Source organism: Camelus bactrianus, chromosome 5, assembly GCF_048773025.1.
Source record: "Camelus bactrianus isolate YW-2024 breed Bactrian camel chromosome 5, ASM4877302v1, whole genome shotgun sequence".
Classification (NCBI taxonomy): domain Eukaryota; kingdom Metazoa; phylum Chordata; class Mammalia; order Artiodactyla; family Camelidae; genus Camelus; species Camelus bactrianus.
Genome location: NC_133543.1, coordinates 23335000 through 23357033, shown reverse-complemented (window position 1 = coordinate 23357033; position 22034 = coordinate 23335000). Strand labels below are relative to the sequence as shown.

At 43.1% G+C, this 22034-nt stretch overlaps 1 protein-coding gene across 7 annotated transcripts in view; it reads left to right on the top strand.

The window, feature by feature from the left end:
* The window catches only part of NCKAP5 (NCK associated protein 5), a 918990-nt gene that overhangs the window by 128380 nt on the left and 768576 nt on the right, over positions 1-22034 (top strand). For all 7 annotated transcript variants that reach the window (XR_012506967.1, XM_045508840.2, XM_045508844.2 and 4 more), the window contains one exon: positions 4315-4444. Coding sequence is in view for 6 of the 7 variants with exons in the window: in XM_045508840.2 (XP_045364796.2) it covers positions 4376-4444 (69 nt within the window). In the remaining variant the exon portion in view is untranslated. The remainder of the gene's footprint in view (positions 1-4314; positions 4445-22034) is intronic.

The following is a 22034-nucleotide window of genomic DNA, read 5'->3' as shown; positions in this document are numbered from 1 at the left end:
TAACTCTTACAGACAGAAATGTTATTCTCCCAAAATTCATATGTTGAAGCCCTAACCCCAAATGTGACTATATTTGGAGATAGGGCCTTTCAGGATATAATTAAATTTCAATGAAGTATTAAGAGTAAGGAGTCTCATTCAATCAGACTGGTGTCCTTATAAGAAAAGGAAGAGACACCGGAAGCATGTGTGCAAAGGAAATGGCCATGTGTGGATACACAGAGAAGGCAGCCAAATGCGAGTTAAGAAGAGGTGCCTCACCAGAAACCAACCAACCATGCCAGTATCTTGATCTTGAACTTCCAGCCTCCAGAACAATAAGAAAAGAAATTTCTGTCGTTTGAGCCACCTAGTCTAAAGTATTATTCTGTTATGGCTGCACAAACTAATATACTAAGCAAATACGTAAATGATGAATATAAACAGTCAGATGCCAAATTGGAAATTTGTACTAAAAATGCAACTTTCCAAAAGATTGCCTACTTATGTTTGCTGATCTACACATTCTTCTTCTGTAAATAAAACTACATGGGAATCAAATACAATCAGAAGGCTGCTTGATGACGGTGGTCTCTGAGCAAGGGAGTTTGGTGGATGGTATGAATGGCGAGTTTCATATCAGAGTGTCTTTGGGATCCGACATACTCATTTTCCCTCTAGACCCGCGGCCCTTGCAGGGTTTATGTATGTGAGGACATGTGCTTTCCCCACAGCCCCGGCAGCGGAGAGTATCAGCCTTCCTGACTTTGCCTTTGTGGGCCCCTCTTCTTTCCATATTGACTCGTCCTGCCTGCCATTTTTTTTTTCCTTTTGGATGGCCTTGCTTTGCTCCTCTTGGATAACTTACTTCGATCCTGTCCATGATTGTTTTATGATTTAATTCACACATTTTCAAGGTCTTGAAGTTGGAGGTAGTACATGCACTTAGGCTGGTAACTGGCCAGGGTGCATTGCTGCAGCTGCACTGCTTGTTTTCATTGACTATGTCCTTCTGATCGGTCAGTATCTGTGGCATATCAATTGCTAAGTGTTTTTGAATGTCAATCTCTGCCTGTAATAATTAGCATCATATAGTATGAAAAGAAATTGACCAGATAAAGCTGTTCAGTCAGCCTTCTACATAGCAGACTAGACTGAGAACTGTCAAAAACATCTCTGTTTCTCAAAACAACAGCCTCGCTAAGCCTATTATGCACCATGAAATCCAGTCTCTAGAGCTGCTGCTTAATGAGTTTAATCATATTTACCAGAAGGGATAATCAGTATATCTAACATTGAAAGCTTGCCTACTGTGTGATCTTTAAGTGGATCATCACATTAATCATCACAACAACCCTACTATGAAGAAGGTCCTATTGTTAATATCCTTTCATAGATGAATCAGCTGAAGCTTAAATAGGTTAAATAACTTGTTTACCATGATCAGCGAGTAAGATGCAGAGAATCAACCCTAAGATTTAACCACTGTGTTTAGAACAAACAAGTGAGCTTGGCCTCCAAGACTGTGCATGATCTAGGTGTCGCTTCTGTCTCAGAACTTTCCCCACACACTCTCTCCCTAGCTCTTTGTTCCTAAGAAACTGGTCCCCTGTCCAGGGGCACACAAACCTCTTTCCCAGCTCCTTCCCAGTTGAAAGACTGGTCCCTCTACCTATAATGCTCTTTACCCATGTTTTTACATGGCTGTCTCCTACCCTTACCATTCTAGCTTAAATTTTCTCCCCTTCCACATACTTGACCCTCTGTTACACCAACTGGGGGTTGTTCCTTTGTAGCAACTGCGTATCACATTTTGGAGTGGTTTGCTTGTTTATGCTCTATATCCTACCACAGAATATAATTTCCACAAAGGCAGGGACTTGGTTTCATCTGTATGTGACTTTGTCACCAACACCAAAGTACTAAGTCCTCCCTTCATTAGGCACTTAATAAATATGTGCTAAATGCCAAAGTATTATCGATTGTGACTTACCCAACCTTAAAGCTCTTTGGAACAAGACTTAGGAGGGCATGTTTTTTGATGGAGGGGAAGTCTCAGGGCCTGAGTAGTCTCGGTAGCTGGATTCATCATTACACAAAGTATTCTGAGCTACGAGCGCATACAGTCACTGAGATGCGGATGGGCCTGCAAAGTGGGTGGGAACAGCTGAAAGCAAGTAAGATAAGCTCCCTCAAACAAATCTCAGTTGACTAATGGTTTTACCTAAAGTATCGTCGTAGAACTACTTTTGTTCTGAAAAATTTTACTGACAAGCAAATACTCAGAACTTACTGTATGTAAAGAACTGTCTCAGGTGATGATAGTGATTAATAAGGAAAGTCCCTCAGGACTTCTATGAAACTTGGGAGCAAAAGGAATGAATCATTGCCAAATGGAGTAACTAAGAAGGTCTTGTGAAGAGGGTGGGACTAGAGCCAGGCACCGGGGCAAAGGGAGAATTAGACCAGATGGAGGTGAAAAGTATGATCAAACGCGTGGTCTCAGGAATGTGCTTAGTGTGTGAGGGGGATGGTAAAAGACTGGTTGGCAGGAAGTAGACAAACATGATGTTGCAAAAATTGGATTTTATCCTGAATTCAGAATGGACTAGGAGTCTCTGAGTGAACCAGTAATGAATTAAAATGAGTATTCCTAAAGGTGAGAGATGGAATGACTAAGATGGAGGAGGGTCCCTATACTGGAAAAGAAGCCCAGCAGTTTCCTGCAATTGACTGTAACTTGGGCAGACCCTGCCTGGGGTACAGCTGTCTCAACCCTCTTCCTGGCGGAGGAAACCAAGAGAAGGCAGCCACATACTGTGTGCGGGCTGTGAGGTCGACTCTGTTGCATCCTCGTTAAATTTGGAGCAATTGAGATAATTCTAAAAACTATTTCTTCTCAATTTTATTAGAAACTGGTATAGTATTTTATTAAGTTCACCTCTTCTATATCAGCAGTACAATGGCTGATATAAAATGTGTTTTGTTCTGATTATGAGCAATTTTTGTACCTCACAGTACCTTCTGAATCATCAAAGACATATTAAATTATGTCGACTTGTATTTAAGGTTAACTGGTTTTTAATGTAATCTGTGCATAATTATAACTTACATGTGAGCTGTAATTTATTGCCTTTAAACCATTTCACGTACGTAATTTCATTGCCATTGTTATGTTTTTGCTGTTGAGAAAGATGAGCTTCAGAGAGCCTAAATGACTTGTCCCAGGTCACTTGGCTAGTGGATAGGAAAGCCTGGGTTCAAACCTATTTCTTTTTATTTTTTCCTTCCTTTTTAAAAATTGAAGTATAGTCAGTTTTCAATGTTGTGTCAATTTCTGATGTAAAGCATAATATTTCAGTCATACATATACACAAATATATTCGTTTTCATATTCTTTTTCATTATAGGTTACTACAAGATATTGAACATAGTTCCCTGTGCTAAACCTATTTTTTTTTTATTTCAAGTGTTTTACATCTTGGTGAAAACTAAGCCAGTGCTTAATACATGTGATACATCCATACTAACCAGAATACTGAATTATTCTAGATCATTCTAGAATAAGCAGTCTCATTGGAGTGCAGGGGTTAACTCTATCTGATTTTTTTTTCCCAGAGTGGGGAAGGTAATTAGGTTAATTAGTTAATTAATTAATTAATTAATTATTTTAATGGAGGTACTGGGGATTGAACCCAGGACTTCATGCATGCTAAGCATGCACTCTACCACTGAGCTGTACCCTCCTCCTCCACTCTCTGATTTGATGACATGCAGTGGGGGCTCCAATGTTCATTGACAATAATGATGTCATCACCATTTATCAACCTGTCCCAAAGGCAAGGCATCTTATCAGATTCCTCAAATATGTTTAAATGAAGTATTTTTTAAGTTAAATATTGACAGTAACATGCATATGTCAGTTTCCCCGCATTGGGTCTCGGACTCAACAGCTCTTGGATATGGAGCATGGCTCTGCCGGTTTGATCTCATGGAATTTGCAGACAGCATTATGTGCACAGTAACAGAATGATCCTGCCGGATGGAGAGAGGTCGGGTGTGAAGCAATCGTGGCATGAAATGGACTGTTTGCTTTTTTCCACAGTCTGCTGATTCGACCTGCAAACCCATTCCCCAACTCCATTACAAAACCTGTGAAAACACAGGGGCCTCCATAAAGGCGTCTCTGATATTGGCAACTGGTTGGATTAAGAGAGCCCAGTTCTCAGCTTATGATTTGGGTATTTGGGCTTCGACCCTTGTTCCTGGTTAGAAAGTTAAAAACAAGGGTCTAAACACTGTTCACTCAGTAAAACACATGTTCGCTTTTTGCAGTGACCCTGGAAACAGAAGGGGAATTCTTATAAATCACAAAGGAAAATAAATAACTTCACCCATGGAGGGAAAGAGACAGCTTGAGAAAAGAGACTTTGGAAAAAGGCTGTCTCTAGATAGCAGTCTTGTGGTAAGTACTAAATATTCATTTACCCCTCTATATGTTTTGGCTTAAAATGCATTATTCTTTGACTGTTACTTCCTGAACCTGGTCCTGTGCTTTTGAAACCTTGATTCCAGTTACCCCATTAGCAATATCCCCAGAGATTTTATTTCACTTGTTTTTCACAAAGTCAAAAGCCAGCCAATTATTGGAATGTTTGTATAGCGTCCTAATAGGCAAATGTCATAATCTGTCAACATTATATATAATTACATTAATTCCAGCTGAAGTAGATTTTAACCTATACAAAAACACTACTGTACAGCTGATGCCAAGTGCCAAGCCTATATATAGTGTTCCATCACCCATTTATCTTCACTTTGGTAGTAAGTTGAACAAGAATTCAGTAGAGTTTCAAATATTGAAGAGTGAAGAAAATCTCTGAGATCTTCCTAGGTATGTAAAATATGTTCAATGATCCATAAACTCTTTGTAAAAGTTTTAATGCCTCTTTTCATTAAACAACTTGGTTGGGTTTGCGTTCGCATATGAGTACCTGGTCAGTCAAAGGAGATGGACTAAGTCACTGATTTCTGAAGGTTGGCCATTCTTTCACAGTCTCTGAGCTCAGACGTGTGGGTCACCTATTCAATGATGCATATGAGCTGAGCCAGACATCAAATGAAGCAAGGAACTCCTTTCTCTTTTGGTCATCCACTGAAATAGAGATGTAGCTTAGTTCCTTCTTTTGCATGTTGTTTTGGGACGTGTTTTATTCATTTGTGTACGCCCCGCACCTGGCTCAGAGTTGGAGTCAGAAGAGGTGTCCAATACAGTATCTGTGGAATTGATTTATCAGTAGTCCTTTTCCAACTCTGCTGCTGTAGGTCTGGCTTTGTCAGTGTCTAGATTAGCTATTTACCCCAAGACTGCTGAGGCTTCACATCACAGACTGTTCCTAAATGTGAGTTTCTGGGAATTGAGGAAATAATTACACTGAAGTTCTGTGTCTAGTTCTTCACTTATTTTTAGAGTCAACTTCCGTGTCTCTGGGCTGTGCACAGAGCAACATACCTTCAGAGGCTAAGAACTCTTATAGGATTTTAAATACTTCTCCCAGCAGTAGGATCGTCTTCTCATCTCTGAGGTCTTTCTATCTCCAGGTTAAGTGTGGTGAAAATAGTACGTGTGTGCACATGTTCACGTGTGTGTGTGTGTGTGTGTGTGTGTGTGTGTGTGTGTCTGTTATGTGTCTATACCCTTTGCAACTTCTGGGGAAATTTAGAATAAAAAGATAATTTCTCAGCCTCTCCTTTTTTTCTTTGCCAGAGAAAATACTTCTTACATATCAACCTGCCAGTAGGGTCTGTCTTATGCGTAGGCGGGGACAAGGGTGCTCGTGTTGTATGAGAGGAACAGCACAAGACGGATTCCCTTAACTCAAAAGTGTCGTCCTTGCTGATTAATTCCTAGAGCCCTCAATTCTGCCTTACGTCCCGGAGAAGATGCAAAGACCCTAGAAAAACAAGCGTGCTCCGCTGTTGTCTTTCAACCGTTCGCAGTAGTCCTCATTAATAAAAGGTCTTGCATCATCCCCAGATGTCAGCCAGTTGAGCAGAATTTTGATGAGGGAGTTGGGAAACAAAAGGATGAAGAGCACAGAGTGCTGGCCTGCAGGGTTGGGCTGGGGCAGGTGGGGGACGGGAGGTGGATTATCCCCAGGGCATTGGGCACCTGAAAATCAGAGAAATTTCAATGGAATTCTTGCCTGCATTTAAATTTGCCTCAGGGACAGATTTGACTGTGAGCATCAATCAAAGCCCATCCTATTACCTGTGCTAGCTGAAAACCCTAGACCAAGCTTGCTGGTCCCCAATGATATGTCCCCTGAGTCTTGTGGGGGCTTTGAATCTATTTCTTGACTTACAGCTTAAAAGAACATTGTGAAAATGAGAACGTGTTGCTTGACACCACCTGTGAAACGTCATCCCGTTAAATCTCTCTAAATGATGCTTAGGAGAGCTTTTACACTAGTAAAATGTCGTCCTTATGTCCTAGAGGCACATTGCGTGTGACATCAGCACGTGCATATTGGGAAAATCCTGAAAAAGAATGTGCTCTCCTATGACTATGTCCCACTGTACGGGGATGCTTAATGCTGTTCATCAGTCTACTACTTCAGCCCTGTGGCTATGATTTCACCCTCTGATTTACTGTTACATTCTTTCCTCATATAAGATGCTGCCCCTGGGACAATGACGGCAAGATTTGTGTTGAGACCCAGTGAAAGGCCCTTGAGTAAATTTTACTGTGATTGTCAGAAAGAGAGATAGGGGATGAGATCAAAGCCAACTGGCCCCTAAAGGACTTGAACCCAAGACCTTGCCCTCCTCTTTGGCTCCATGCTGAAACCACACAAATAACTAGACAAGAAGCACACAGGGCTAATTCTCCATCAAGGTTGCTGTGAAATACAAGGAAAAAAAAAAAAAAAAAGAGAAACACCTGACATCATATTACACACTCTTCATTCCCAAGGCATAATTATTTTACTTAATTTTATTCTGTTCTGTGTTATTTTAATACCGTAGATTGCTAAATTGGGAGTGGATTATCTGGTCCCCTCACTTTGCAGAAAAAATTGATAATAATCAGCAAGGTTAAACACTTTTCCTGAGGTGGCACAACTAGGGTATAACCAAGAGTAGAAGTGAGGTTTCCTACCTGTCACTTCGGGTCCTTGTCTTTCATTCTGTAATAATAACCCAGTAAGAAAAGAGCCTTTGGAAAACTGAACAGAGGAAAGAGAAATATACTAAACTCTGAAGTCTTGAAATTCCACCACCGTAATGATTATGACCTGTAATTTGGAGAGTTAGAAGGCCCAGAGGTAATTTCCACTTTCAGATTTTACAGGGAAAAAAAATTCCTTAGCATGTACTGCAAGAATAGGGTACTATTAACTTCATTACATTTTTTTCATCTTACATAATCAAATCATGAAGTGTTGAGTAGAAATTATAGCTTCCTTGCAACAGGTTTTAAAATTTTTATGCTGGAGAAACCACAGAATGAAAAAAACAAAAACAAAAAACCAAAAACAAAAAAAACCTCACAGTCCAAATCCTGAAAAAAAAAAAAAAAAAAAAGCTCCAAATGGGAGATGTGAGTTTGTGGTCCTTAGTTACAGGACCTTGGTTACACATGCTTTTGGGACGTGACACAGGGGAGAGTTGGAGTATGTGTGTGTGTGTGAGTGTGTGTGTGTATGTGTGTATGTGTATACCCCGGTAATGCTACAGTATTCCTTGATGTTGATGATTTTACTTGATAAGTCACCCCTTTAAAGAAGAAAGTGATAGGTTAAGTGCAATTGAAATGAAAAATATGGTTCAATGTAGGGAGTAAAGACCCCAAGAGAAAGACCAGCGACTACGCATTTGCTTCCCCCAGCAGGAGTGGGCCAAGTAGCCGCGTCTTCACGGCAAGTATCGTCTTCTCTCTGATAACAATAAACATCACCCCAGAAATCGAGGCCTCTTCTTGACCCAGGGCTGTTCAGCCCACCCCAGGATGCTTTTTGATCAGAATAAAATCAGCATCTCACACTGTGCTTTTCTATTTGCAAGAATCATTCCCAGGCTGTGTGTCTGGGTATTTGCCACTTGTGGCTGCGATAGCATTTAGCGGACGAGAAGGCTGATGGCTGAATTATCTTTTGTACTGGCTCACGTTTCAGAGCACAGATTCTCTTTTAATTTGGGGGAAAAGTACTTTTTGCTTTTAAGCACAGAAAGGAGTAACAGCTTCTCTTATGAATGATGAATTCCTGGTGGTCCCCTCAATCGTTTCTCCCTCATGCAAAGGGAGACACAGGGATGGTCATACTGGCTCCTCAGATATGACAGCAGCGCAATTTTGATAGACTCGTGGAGGCATGAAAGGCCCCACACAGGTCCTTCAATTCATCCTTCAGCCTCTTGATGGTTGGCATCCAAATCTTTAGAGTCATTAGGCCTTGTCGAGGCTCCTGTTAACTATATCGGTCCAAAAGCATCATGGAAACCCTGCTTTACATTTGAGACATTTTAGGAGTTATCGGATGTGCTGGACAGTTGCTACTCTCCCCTCCAGATCCCCTCCATCCTTCTCTACCTGGCTATGCACCCTGGGAGGATATACCACATGGACCTTGTCAAAAAGATCCCTGGTATTTTGGCAAGTCGTTGAGTTTGGCCAATGGGATGACCTAGCAGGACATCAGAGGTTGGGAGAAGAGAAAGGTTGTGATGATCGTTTTCCTGCTCAGCTCGTGGACCACAGTGACGGGCTATTCTGCCTAAGGCCCCAGTGCGGGGCAACCCTCTCCCACCACTCTAGATGCAGGTCTAACCACAGGGTTCTGTGTTCTGGTACCTTCTCTCTCCCCATGGCCCCTGCAGGCTTTTGGTAGTAATGACTCCTAGGTGTTGCCAGCCCATCTCCTGTTGGTTTGGCTTTAGGTCTGCTCCCACTTTAATAAATAGATTCTTTACCAAAATCTCCTCAGTCAGATGGTTTGAGTGTCATCTTTCCTGCAGGGTGCCCCTAACTAATATAAGGAAATACTCCGTCTCAAAGGGTTTGTAGTTCATTTGTAGACTCTGACCTAATAAGCAGCAAAAATAACATAACGTGGAGAAGGTAAACAGGCATGATGCTGACAGGGATAAGAGTAGAGACTGTTCAGGAAGGACATAAGGAGGCACCATGGAAAAGCTGTCGTTAGATCTGTGCTTTGGAACAATGGAGAGATTTTGGTGGGTGAAGATTTGGAAGAGACAGAAAAGGCAATCCAAGGATCTTGTCCTCTGCCCTTCGTGACAACTCATTTCATGGCTGAATTGCTTTTTCCTGGGAAAACTTCTTCCTCATATCAAATTGTGATAGTTAATTTTATATGTCAACATGTTTGGGCTAAGGGATGCCCAGATAGCTGACCAAACCTTATTTCTGGGTGTGTCTGTGAGGGTGTGTCCGGAAGAGATAAGCATTTGCACTGGTAGAAGGAATAAAGAAGACTGCCTTAACCAGAGTGGGTGGGTACCCACCTGATGTGCTGAGGGCCTGAAAAGAACAGAAAGGCAGAGGATAGGTGAATTTGCTCTCTGCGCAAGCCAGCATATCCGTCTTCTGTCCTCGGAAGACATGGGTCCTCCTGGTTCTCCGGCCCTTGGACTCAGACTGGGACTCATATCATTGGCTCCCTGCTTCTCAGGCCTTGGGGTTTGGAGTCAGCTACACAAGCAGCTTTCCGGCGCCTCCAGCTCATAGCAATGGGACTTCTCAGCCTCCATAATCATGTGTGCGATCTCTTACCATAAATCTCTGTATTTACACACGTACACACACACAGAAACAGAACTGTAAACTGACTAATACACACATTTGAATCTCCACTCTTTTATCTTCGGTTATTTCTCCCCATTTAGTGATTGGAAGTTATTCCAAAGCAGGGGTCAGCAAACTCTGTAAATGGCCAGAGATTGAGGAGTTGAGGTTTTGCCAGCCCAAATGAGCAGTCATAGGCACTCCCCTCCACCGTGGTGGCGGGAAAGCTGCCCAGACAAGACATGGTAAGTGGCGGGGGCTCATGTGCCAGCAAAACTTTAGCTACAAAGACAGGCAGCAGGCTGGATTCTACAGGCTCTCTGAACACGTTAGAGAAATGGGGAACTTGAAAGCCCTGGTTTGCTTTCCCTGAGTGCTGACTTTCTGAGTAGTGACTTGTATGTACCCTCAGGATGGCTGAAACAGCAAGGCAGGCAAAGGGGTGGGTTTGGGCTGTTAAGCAAAGATGCAGGTACTCAAGTGGAAAGAAGTTGAGCAAAGGGAAATGTTCTAGAAACTTCAGACTCACAGAGACTTTTTCCTAAGCACAAAATAGAGACACGGTTAGTGTTGCTCAGTGCAGCCTCTGGATTGCGAATACTAAGGAAAAAACTGCATCTTGTAATGCTCAGCATTTCTGTAGCTTTCTCTACTGTCTTGGTGCTGCCACCTCTCACTGGAAGGACACTGTGCAGAAGCTACCAGGTTGCTGGAGATTTCTAGCTACTCAAATCCCAGCTACCCTTGACCTCTTCTACTAATGGAAGCATACATAAAGTACGGTTTACTCAGTGCCTCTGACCACTGGGCAAAGGCCAAGTTGTCCTCTGGGAAGCCTGACCTTTGTTCTCTGGGATCAAAATCCCTTGAGATTTCCCAGGTAAACATGAAGTGGAGCAGGGTCAAGGAATGAGAGGGAGCTTTTTATTCCCCAACTGCTTCATTCCCTGTAAAAGGGCGGCTCTCCTAACCATCTTCTAGGTGTCCTGAGAAGAACAGGCCGGGCAGGTGAAGGAAGGTGTGGTGATGTCTGAGGATCCAGCCAAGGCCTTTTTTAGGAAAAAGCAGCAGTGGAGAACAGACTAGCTTTGGTCTGGGCTAGTAACCTTTCTCAAGTGGTATGCTGCATCTTTAACTGTGCCCCTTGAAAGTAGGCAGTGGTAGAACTTAAAGGATGTGTCAGATCTTTACCCAGTGAATCTACCCACCAGCATAGCCGAGCCCATCATGACAGGTCAAGAGAATGCTAGAGAAATGTCCTGTCCAGCTGCCCTCCAGCAGCACGGATCCCTGGGAACTATGGATAGATTTGGGGCAGATGGGTTGGGAGAAGGCAGGAGAGGCTTGACCAGGTGGGCACAGCCCATGATACCAGGTTGCTAAGAGTTTTAAAGTGGCTCCAGACAAACAGAAAGAGATCAGAACCCAGTAAGAACCATACTGGGAGGGAGGTTAAAGATTTCAGCAACATTACTCCTGAGAACAGTGTCTGAATGGAGGACAGGACAGAGGAGCAGACGTAGAATACGTCCAAGTGGTGGATTAGGGTACGTCAGCCGTGGGGGCTGGTTGACTCTAACTTGGAGGCCACTTCAGCCGACATCTCAGCAAGTTCAGACAGAGAATCATGCATCGAGTCTCCACCAGGCTGGCTTCCTCCCCTTAGTAATAATAGCGGTAGTTCATTGAGGCTTACTCTGTGCTGGCTCAATGCTTTAGATGGAAACTGTCATTTAATATGCATGGCAACCCTTGAAGGTAGGAACTCTAATTATTCCCATTTTTCAAATAAGGAGTCTGAAACTTAATGAGCTAATCAGGCTCCCTCAAGGCTATAGGACGGCAAAAGGAAATAGAGTGAGTGATAGCTTTGGGATTTCAACTCGGGTCTGGCTACCTCGAGACTACGCTGTGCTGTATAGCTTGGGGGCAAAAAATGGTTTTCTGCCAGTGACTGTGAGCTCCTCACATGGAGCTTTCCTACCTTAAAGGGCTCCAGCCTCACTTTAGCACATCTGTTGTATCTCTGCCTCCTGATGCGGAGAGGCTAGGCCTGATTTTGGTAAAAGAGTTGTCAAAGGGGCAGAGGTGGGGAGGCAACTGTAAGCATTTTTCTGAGGAGTGAGTCCGTAGGTATAATCAGATGCTTAAAGGTATCTGACTCAAGAATGGTCAGGTAGCTCCACCTACCATTCGTCTAGTAAGTCCAGGCTGTAGCACCTGCACACAGATGGCTTCTCTTGCTCGGGTCACAGAGCAGGATCTCAGCCACACCTGACTCTGTCACCTGTGCTTAGCTGCCGCAGGGAGTGCTGACTGCCTGCCTCGGAGGTAGCTCTGTGCATATGTAGCATCTCAGAGATCACTAAATCAAAATAGGAACTGGGAACGTTTTGAAAACCCTTTGCAAGTGCTTTGTATAGAGAGATGATGAAATGATACTGCTTCTATTGTAGAAATAAGTATAAATGGAGCAGAGATGTTCGCTCCACATGTTCTGTGTTTTCTTAGAGCTCAGAGGTCTGCTTGTCATTCTCCCGGTGTCTCACCATCTTTCAACAATGGGAGTCATCAGATCATACGAGTTTCCATGGCAACCGAGTTTTCTACACCATCCTCTGGCAGCCTAAGATTATTCCCGCAGCAGACTCTCTAGTGCTTTGTCCATCACAAGAGGTAGAGCTTTCATCGATCTCCTTAGAAGCAGGTCCTCAAACCCAAAAAGGTAGCTAGGTATTCTCTCTGATAGGTGTTTGCTTTTCTTTCTAGAGTTTCTAACTGATGCACACGGGAATTAAGCACCTACTAGGTCTCAAGCACTGTGAAGCCAGTGCTGAGAAAGGCAAAGCATGATTTCTGCTTTACAAAGCTTTAAAGATTCTAATCACATATACGAAAATCATAATAATACCAGAAGGCATACAACTGTGAAAGCAACAAGAGTGATGGGATTTAGAAAGAAGAGGTTGCTCTCTGGCTGTATTGACCAGGGTGGGCTTCCCCAGGGAGGAGAGCTTTCATGTCCCCCTTTAGGAAATTGGTCCAGATTAATCTATGGTGTCTCTCAGTTCCTGGAAGCAGAAATTTAAGAGAGCCACAATGTCTTAAAAGAACAGACTATGGCTCCAAGGTGCCTGGCTTATACTTGAGGAATTGCTGAGACCCTAAGAAAGCTCTATTGTGAGCTTGAATTATCGTCTTAACTTTCCTCTTTCCCCCTCTTGCCACCCCTCCCCACCCTTCTATTAATATGCACTTACCCACACATCCTGGTGCCAGGCAAAATGTACCTCACAGATAAATCACTTTTATTTTCCTTTCTTCTCCTTCATTTATCAGCGTATGTTATACCAACTGTATATATATTAGCTGCGTTTCAGCAGCTTAACTGTCTGACACTAATTTACCACCCTGCACTATAGTTCATTATTATCAATTAATATTTATTAAGCATTCCTGGGGTTCGTGGCTGTGAATTAGGCAGTGTTTTCATTATTTTCTATTGCGTCGCCATGTTCCGTTGACTTGGCTCAGCCTAGCCAGTATTTATGATCTTTCTGCCAATGTTCTATTCATGTGACAGCCCTCATATTCATCCCAGTTTCAATTAATATTTCAAGAGCAAATCCAGGAGCCATCGTATTAAAACGCTTCACTTAACACCAGATGCACTGCCTCGATCCTGCCCCTTTCATGTATTAATTTTGCAGTTCTCTCCTCACACAGAATCCCATTTGTCTGGGCTGCTCTCTACAAGCCCAGACAGTGGTTCCTGCTGGTTCCTTTGCATTCCAGGCAGTTCCAGATGTTTCCTCCTCATAAATTTCAGCCCCTTAACTAGGCTTAATGGGTCATAATTGTCCATTTCCAAAGAAGCCTCTGAGGTTTGCTTGCCTTCTGTTTTTCAGCGCCTTTTTGGTTCTTGGTTGGAAGCCGTTGTCTTCAGCTTGGTAGGTTTCCTAATACAATTAATCCATTGACTGCTATCATGCACATGGATGTGTTGAGGGAAATAAAATCATTTGGTCTGGTGAGTTCTGGGACCCATCTGTCAGAGCCAGCAGATAAGGAGGCTCAGGGGCTGTTGGCCTTTTTGTGAGATGGAGTGTGCTCAGAGGCTTGCTATCCCTGGAGACGGTGAGGCCTGGAAGGCTGGTAGGAGTCGGCATGGATGGTTGCAGTGCTGAGCTGAAGTCCTTGAAGGCACCAACTAGGTATGACCGGGAAGCAGCTAGTACAGTCATCCCCTCCTTCTTGAGTGGAATCCTAGCTAGATGGCAGTGAGAGGAGCTATTGGAGATCTCCGGGCCACATTTGCAGCTCTGCAGAATGTCTGACCTCATTCCTGTTTGGTGAGGTGCAGCAGGGAGGAAGTGAGGGGAAGAGAAAGCCACGTCTCACATGGTTAGCATTTGTCATCCTCTTAGGAGGACCTGAGTAAATTTCTATAGTTTTGCCTATGAAGATTGTGCATCAACAATCTTGCTTCCTTACTTACTGTGTCAGTCGAGGTTCTAGAAGGAAACAGATGGCACATTGAGCCCGATGATGGAGGAGCATTTAGTAAGGAGTCTCTTTGCCAAGGGGCAATGGGATGCAGGGACCTGACATGACAGCAGTGCAGCACCCCGAGGTTGGAAACAGCGGGGAGCCATTCAGTTACCTTGCTAAGCCTAAAAGGGCAGGGCAAGGGGAGGAGGTGGCTACAGAACCATGTGCCCATAAGGAGGGAGCCACTTGGCAGCAAATGTCACCTTAGATGGAAGGACACAGCCAACCAGCAGGGAGGGGATCAGGACATGAAAACTCCCACCATGGTCCCCGCCTGCTCTCCAGGCTCCTGCCTGCACCTCCCATTTGTCAAACCCAATTGGAAGCCAGAGGGCAAGATGCCCACAGAGCACCCTGGGGCCCAGAGCAGGGTGGAGAAGGGTAGACAATGGGTGTGTAGGGTTCGACAGGAAGTGTTCGGTGCATTTATCCTACATAATGTGTACCCCATCTCAGTCCCTCTCTTCTGACATTTCTGGGAGGAGAAGGATACACTCTCCTAAATCAGACTGGCTTATTATTTACATATCATTAGAAATGGGTTCCTGCATGTGACTTTCTAGTCGGATTTACCGACTTGGTTTGACCAGAACAATATGATGTCACACCTTCAGAAGAGGAGTTCCAGGTGGCCAGTGACATGGTCTTCTCTTCAGGGGTCCTGATAAAAATGCCTGGTGCAGGGTAGGTATGTGTGGTGTGATGGCTGGGGTACAAGGAATGTGGTACAGCGGATTCATCACTGGGTTGGAACTCTAGGTCTGCAGATTTGAGCTTGAGGTGAACCCTTTAGTAGATATGTGGCCCCCAGCAACTTTGGGAAACTCTCTGAATCTCTGTGTCCTCAGTAGTGGGGCTGCCATGGGGGTAACGTGAAATAAAGAAGAGGCTGTTTTGGAGATTGTCGGGCTGTATGCAGATGAAACGTTTTGCTGTTACAGCAGTGGTGTAGCTCTTACCAGCTAAATTGCAGCTTATCAAAAATCTGTGCAGCAGAAACATGCACTGAGAGCCTACTACATACAGAGCACTCTTTTAAAAGGGTACAGTGGAAAGGGATCCCATGTAATGTAATGGAAAGAGCATGGGCTGGCCAGAGAATTAGCCTGAACCGGATTTGAATCTCAACCTGCCAAGCTTGGCCATGCTGCTTACCTTCTCTGAGCCGCTGTGTTCCCCTCCACATGAAGAGGTGCTAATCTCTTCCTGGAAGAGATGTGGGGAGAATTAAGGGAAAGGAGTCAGAGTGCTCAGCGCTGTGCTTGGCGTGCCTTCTCCTCTGTGCTGAGAAATATGAGCTGGCAGCCATGGGGACCCCAGATGGCAGTTTTCTTTGTCTGCAGATGGAAGGAGGCATTCAGAAAAGATGTTTTTTCTTTTAAATATGTGGTTTGCATTTATTCATATATGATGTTTCAAACCTGAATGGCAGATCCATGATGTTATCAGCCAGAAATGTTCACCCAGGTTAACTACAGGCTGTGCCGAGCCCAACCTCGGATTCCTTCCTTCTTAGTCCAATGGCTCAGTATTGGACCAAGGCCCCTATTAATGAGCTGTTCTCCAGATCCTCTTATATGGAGCGTTATATTTTTCTGGAACTTTTGGCCTACTGCTGTCACCCTTGAAGCCCAGCCAATGTCTATTTATAACAGGCAGCTTTATTCTAAAGGCCTCCCAAAGTGCCCGTGGTCTTCCAGGCGAGCGTACAATGACCTGCTGTGCGCAGGGTCCCGCTGGGTCTTCGGCCCCAGGCCCTGGGCCCCTGATAGAATCAGGCTGGAGGCCCGGGCCCCAGAGTCCTCCTTTGTCTGTCTGATGCTGTCAGTTGCTTTGAGCTGTGCCAGCTCAGAGCAGTGGGAGATGAGATTTGGGGAAGGGGCTGGGGATCATTTCCCATGTGACTCCCTCTCTTTACTTCGATGGGGGAGAAAAGACTCGGACGGGTCGACGCGGGAAAGATTTCCCACTACATAAAGAGAACGAAAAAGGAAACGGGGGCCCGGTGGCCTCTTGCCAAGCCCCAGGAATGCGCCAGTCCTGGGAATTGGCCCCTGGCCAGCCTCCTCAGAGGCTGCTGACTTGGGAAAACTGGCCCCCTGGCCGCTGCCAAGAATGCAGACAATGGTCTTTTGGAGAGTACACTTTTGAAAGTTAGGCTTTTTGTTTTATGATCACCAAAGGTAACATTTATTGGGCACCTACATATGCATGCCAAGAGATAAAATGCATGATTGGAAGTCAGTGTAACTTAAACCGAGCAGAAATGCCAGGGTTCTCGTATAATCTTTATAGCCTGCTTCTAATTAGGGCCTAATCCTTCACTCAGGTACATGGCTACCTTAAACGTGAGCACTGAGTGGTACTGAAATTCTAGAATCAAAATTAGTTTGTAAGTGCTAAAGTGAGCTGGATTATGTCACCTGAGAAGGCTGACATAAATGAAATCAGTTTCTCCAGTTGTCATTTGGTTGAGAAAGGATTTTGAGAGAATGAAGCATGGAACTGGTGTGTTCTGATGAAGGGGAAGAGGCCAAGATCCAGCCATTGGTTCAGGACAGAGTAGCTATGACATATAGAGTAATGAATTCTGAGATGGAAAGAGGGGGACCGATTTACACACTCCCCTCAGTGTGTAATCACATTGTATGAAATGAAGATGATGGTGTTATGGAAAAATCAGATGACCTTAAAATATTCCATCTGATTTTTAGTTCCCATCTGAATTAGTGGTGTTGATGTTGATGATGATAATGATAATAATAATGATAATAATAATAATAGCAACTAATTTTTATTGCATTGTTTTTACAAAGCATTTACTGTATCCTTGGTGCTGGACTTAAATATTTCACTTTTGTTAGCACGTTTAATTTTCACAAGTCTATAGGGAGGGACTATAATCTCCCCATTGCACAGATAGAGAAACTGAGGCTCAGGAATTAAGTGACTTCTCCAAGATAACATGACTAGTAAACACTAGTAAAAACATGGGACTCCCCATGTAGCCTGTGGGAGAGGCTTTGCTTTTTAACCCCTTGTTCTGCGTGGTCTCTGTTCTGCTTTCCCTGAGTCCTGGGGCCAGAAGCTAGATAGAATGACTTTTAGACTTGAAATGCTTCTAGAAATGTGGTGACCGCCCCCAACTGTGCTCCTTTGAAGGAGCAGTAGGGAGGCCTGCCCTCAGTTGCAATAAAAAAAAAGGCAGTCCTTTCTCAAATCTTAGGGAAATAGTAAGATAATAGGTACATTTTCTCAATTTTAAATTTTCCATTGAAATTTAAAAAGACTTTTAAGAAATTATGAATTTGTTCTGACAGAAACAGAAGTAAAGAGACTAGTATGATGAACCCCCATGTAGCTTTGGCAAAGTTTCAACAACCCTTCAAAGCTTTTCTAGAAAACAGAAACCTTTGGCATCTGCTTCCCCCAACCAAGAAAGGTCATCAATGAGCATGAAAAAAAAAAGGCAGTCTTACTGGAAAGCTCTCGCTTCTCATACCTGCCCTGTCCACGTGTATCCTGAGTACATTTCAAAGTTGAAAAGTGTTCCTCTCTGGGCTTTGATCGGGGGCTTTCTGGCTTCCCTTTTTCATGGCAATGTGACGGGATGCTCTCAGGATGCTGTCTTCTGTAGGATCTGTGCCCGTAGCTTCAGGGGCCATTTTACAGTGGTTCTTCTCAATGCAGATCCCCCTTGGCTTGGAGCTCTTTACGTCACGTATCAGTGTTGCCTCCCTCATGCTTAGAAACCTTCCTCTGTATTGCAATGAGATGTCCCATCAGGATTCTGAGCAGTGGGAAGCATGGAGAGGCACCAGGAAAAGGGGCAGGGCGGAGACCCTCACACCTTGTTTTCAGAAAGTTCTATTGATGCGAACTCAGAGTTGCACAAAAGATGCATCAATGGTTGCTTTTTCCTCTTTCCAGAGAAATTCCTCACATAACAAAGGACTCACCAGAAGGTTTCTTTAAATAGACTTTCATGCATTTTAAACTGAATTGAATCCTCAATTCACTTTGTGGTAGTGGTTTCCCATGGAGCTACATGCTCAGCATCAGACCTTTTTGTTCTTACGGCAGAAAACAGATCACAGATGGTCTTTGGGGTTGGAGTTCTTTTCCCAGGAGCCCTGACGGGGCTGGAGAGCCTGTCATCATGCAGGGAGGGAGTTTTCAGTCAGGGAAAGAAGAGGAAAGTCCCCACCCGGACTCCCAGGCCTCGGCTCCTCCCTGGAAGAGTCTTTCTTCCTTTCCTCCCTCTTGACAGCCCCGGTGTGCTTCCTGATAAAGAATGGGTGGTATCTTACAGCTCATCCAAGCCACTCAGACACCTTCATTACCCTCCTGCATGTCTCTGAAAGACTCTTCTGGAATGTGGTCCTATAAATGTTGTTCCCTCCTTGCAGATTATATCAATTAAACATACTATGGAGCCCAATCCTCTGAATAAATGGAAGAGAAAGTAGAAAGGGGAGAAATAGTTTAGATGTAGATTATTACTCATTTGTCACGTACTGGACCTGGCACTGACCTCTGTTACATATTTGAATGAATCCTTTATGCTGGAGAGGGTGTGGAGAAAAGGGTGCCGCCAGTATGGAAAACAGTATGGAGATTCCTCAAAAAACTAAAAATAGATTTACCATATGATCCAGCAATCCCACTCCAGGGCATATATCCAGAGAAAACTCTTAATTTGAAAAGATACATGCACCACAGTGTTCATAGCAGCACTATTTACAATGGCCAAGACATGGAAACAACCTAAATGTCCATCAACAGATGACTGGATAAAGAAGTTGTAGTATATTTATACAATGGAATACTACTCAGCCATAAAGAAGAATAAAATGATGTCATTTGCAGAACATGCATGAACCTGGAGATAATCATTCTAAGTGAAGTAAGTCAGAAAGAGAAAGAAAACACCATATGATATCACTTATATGTGGAATCTAAAAAAGAGACTTATTTACAAAAGAGAAACAGATTCACACACATAGAAAACAAACTTATAGTTACTAGAGGGGAAGGGGGTAGGAATGGGTAAATTGGGAGTTCGAGGTTTGTAGATACTAACTACTATATATAAATTAGAGAAAGAACAAGTTTCTTCTGTATAGTACAGGGAACTATAGTATCTTGTAGTAACCTATAATAAAAAAGAATATGAAAAGGAATATATGTATGTACATGCATGAATAAAACATTATGCTGTACACCAAAAACTGACTATACTCCAAAAAAAATCCTTTATTCTGGAAATATGTATTGTGCTTGATTGGTCTAAGAATTCTTTGGTCAACAAGGCAGATACTGTCCTTATCCTGTGGAGCTTACACTCAAATAAGTTCTCCCAACAACCTGTGAAGTGGGTATTATACTTCCTATTTTAGAGACACAGAAACCGAGGCTCAGGAAGGTTAAATAACTTGCCCCACGTCACACAAGTTAGTAAGCATCAGCGCTTTGTTTCAGTCCCAGAACCAAGTCTGACTGAAAGCCAGTTGCTTGGTTTTTCTCTACCCGTACTCTTTGCAACACTCAGTGAAGGCTCAAATCTATATTTCTTTGATAATTGAAGATTCTCAGGAAATAACAACAACCAAAATCCCCTGGTTTGAAATGAGGAATGAACTAGGGTGAGACTTAGTATAATAGTAGCCGAAAGATACTTAATCTTTTTTCCAATGTGGTTACTGGATCCCCAGTGGGAAATTGGAAAAGTGTATACAGTGGTTATTAGTGAAAGCACAGCCTTGCAAGTCCCCCATCTGGCATTTGAAGTCCTTTGCCCAGAGAGGATCAGCCACCCTGTTGATAAGCATATGGCTGCAGGGCCCCCTTAGAAATAAAAGACTGGCTGATAGAAATGACATCCAGCTCTTAGTGTCACAAAGTAAAACCCAGCCCCGCTCCTGCCGAGCTGTGTACCCTTCTCAGATCCTTTCACCTTTCCTGAGCCTCTGTTTTCTCTGGGACTTATGTCAGAATCAAGTGACACAAGGGCAAAACAACAAAAAAAAATTGAGAAAATTGAGAAAGTTAAAAATTATAGCCTAGTAACAGTGCAAACCGTCACAACGTAGAAACAGGGTGAGGAAGAGGGGCGTTGACTGTTCACAGTTAGACCCCCAGTGCTTTGGGGAGGGCAGCTTTCAAAGTGTTCCTAGAATGGCTGAGTGAAAGAAGAAATGAAGGATAACAGTCACTCTAATAAAATAAAACCAAAGTGTCCTTGCAGTGACAGTGGTTTTGTCCCTTTACTGTGTCATGATAGCCACTACGTAAAGCTTTATTCTAGTGAGTACTGTGAGCGAGCCATACACACACTTTTTTTTTCCTATAGAGAACAATTTTATTTTATTTAAAAAAATGTTTATTGAGGTGTAGTTGATTTACAGTGTTAGTTTCAGAGGTACAGCAAAGTGATTCAGTTATACATATACATATATATGTATTTTTTATTTTCAGATTCTTTTCCATTAGATGTTATTACAAGAAATTGCATATAGTTCCCTGTGCTCTACAGTAGGTCCTTGTTGTTTATCTATTTTATATACAGTAACATGTGTCTGTTAATCCCCAACCCCTAATTTATCCCTCCCCACCCTTTCCCCTTTGGTAACCGTCATTTGTTTTCTACACACTCTTAGTTACATAACCAATGGTGGCTGGCCCCTGAGAGCTGGAGGTGCAGCTGTCTACTCTCAGATGCCCAGGAAGCAGCTCTCACATCTGGATATGATCTAAGATCCTGGCAGATCCCCGCCATCACATATAGCAAGGAAAAGGGAACCCTCCTACACTGTTGGTGGGAATGTAGTTTGGTGCAGCCATTATGGAAAACAGTATGGAGATTCCTCAAAAGACTGAAAATAGACTTACCAGATGATCCAGCAATCCCACTCCTGGGCACATATCCAGAGGGAACCTTAATTTAAAAAGATACATGCATCCCAATGTTCATAGCAGCACTATTTACAATAGCCAAGACATGGAAACAACCTGGATGTCCATCGACAGATGACTGGATAAAGAAGCTGTGGTATATTTATACAATAGAATACTACTCAGTCATAAATAATAATAAAATAATGCTATTTGTGGCAACATGGATGGACCTGGAGAATGTCATTCTAAGTGAAGTATGCCAGAAAGAGAAAGAAAAATACCATATGATATCACTTATATGTGGAATCTAAAAAAAAAAAGCCAAACGAACTTATTTACAAAACAGAAACAGACTCACAGACATAGAAAACAAAACTATGGTTATCAGGGGGATAAGTGGTTGAGAAGGGATAAATTGGGAGTTCGAGATTTGCAGATAGTAACTAATATATAAAAAAAAGATAAACAACAAGTCTATACTCTATAGCACAGGAAACTATATTCAATATCTTGTAGTAACTTACGGTGAAAAAGAATATGAAAGTGAATGTATGTATGTTCCTATATGACTGAATTATTGTGCTCTACACCAGAAAATGATACAAAATTGTAAATTGACTATACTTCAATAAAAATATATATTAAAAAAAAGAAAAGGTGTCTCCATCCCAGGCCCCACCTCCTCCAGGAGCTTCAGCGTTTCCCAGACACGTCTGCAAGCTGACCATTTATCCTTCCATGTATCAAATTTTCATTGGGCACCTTGTGTACAAGGCTCTGTGCTCCTATTAAAAATTTT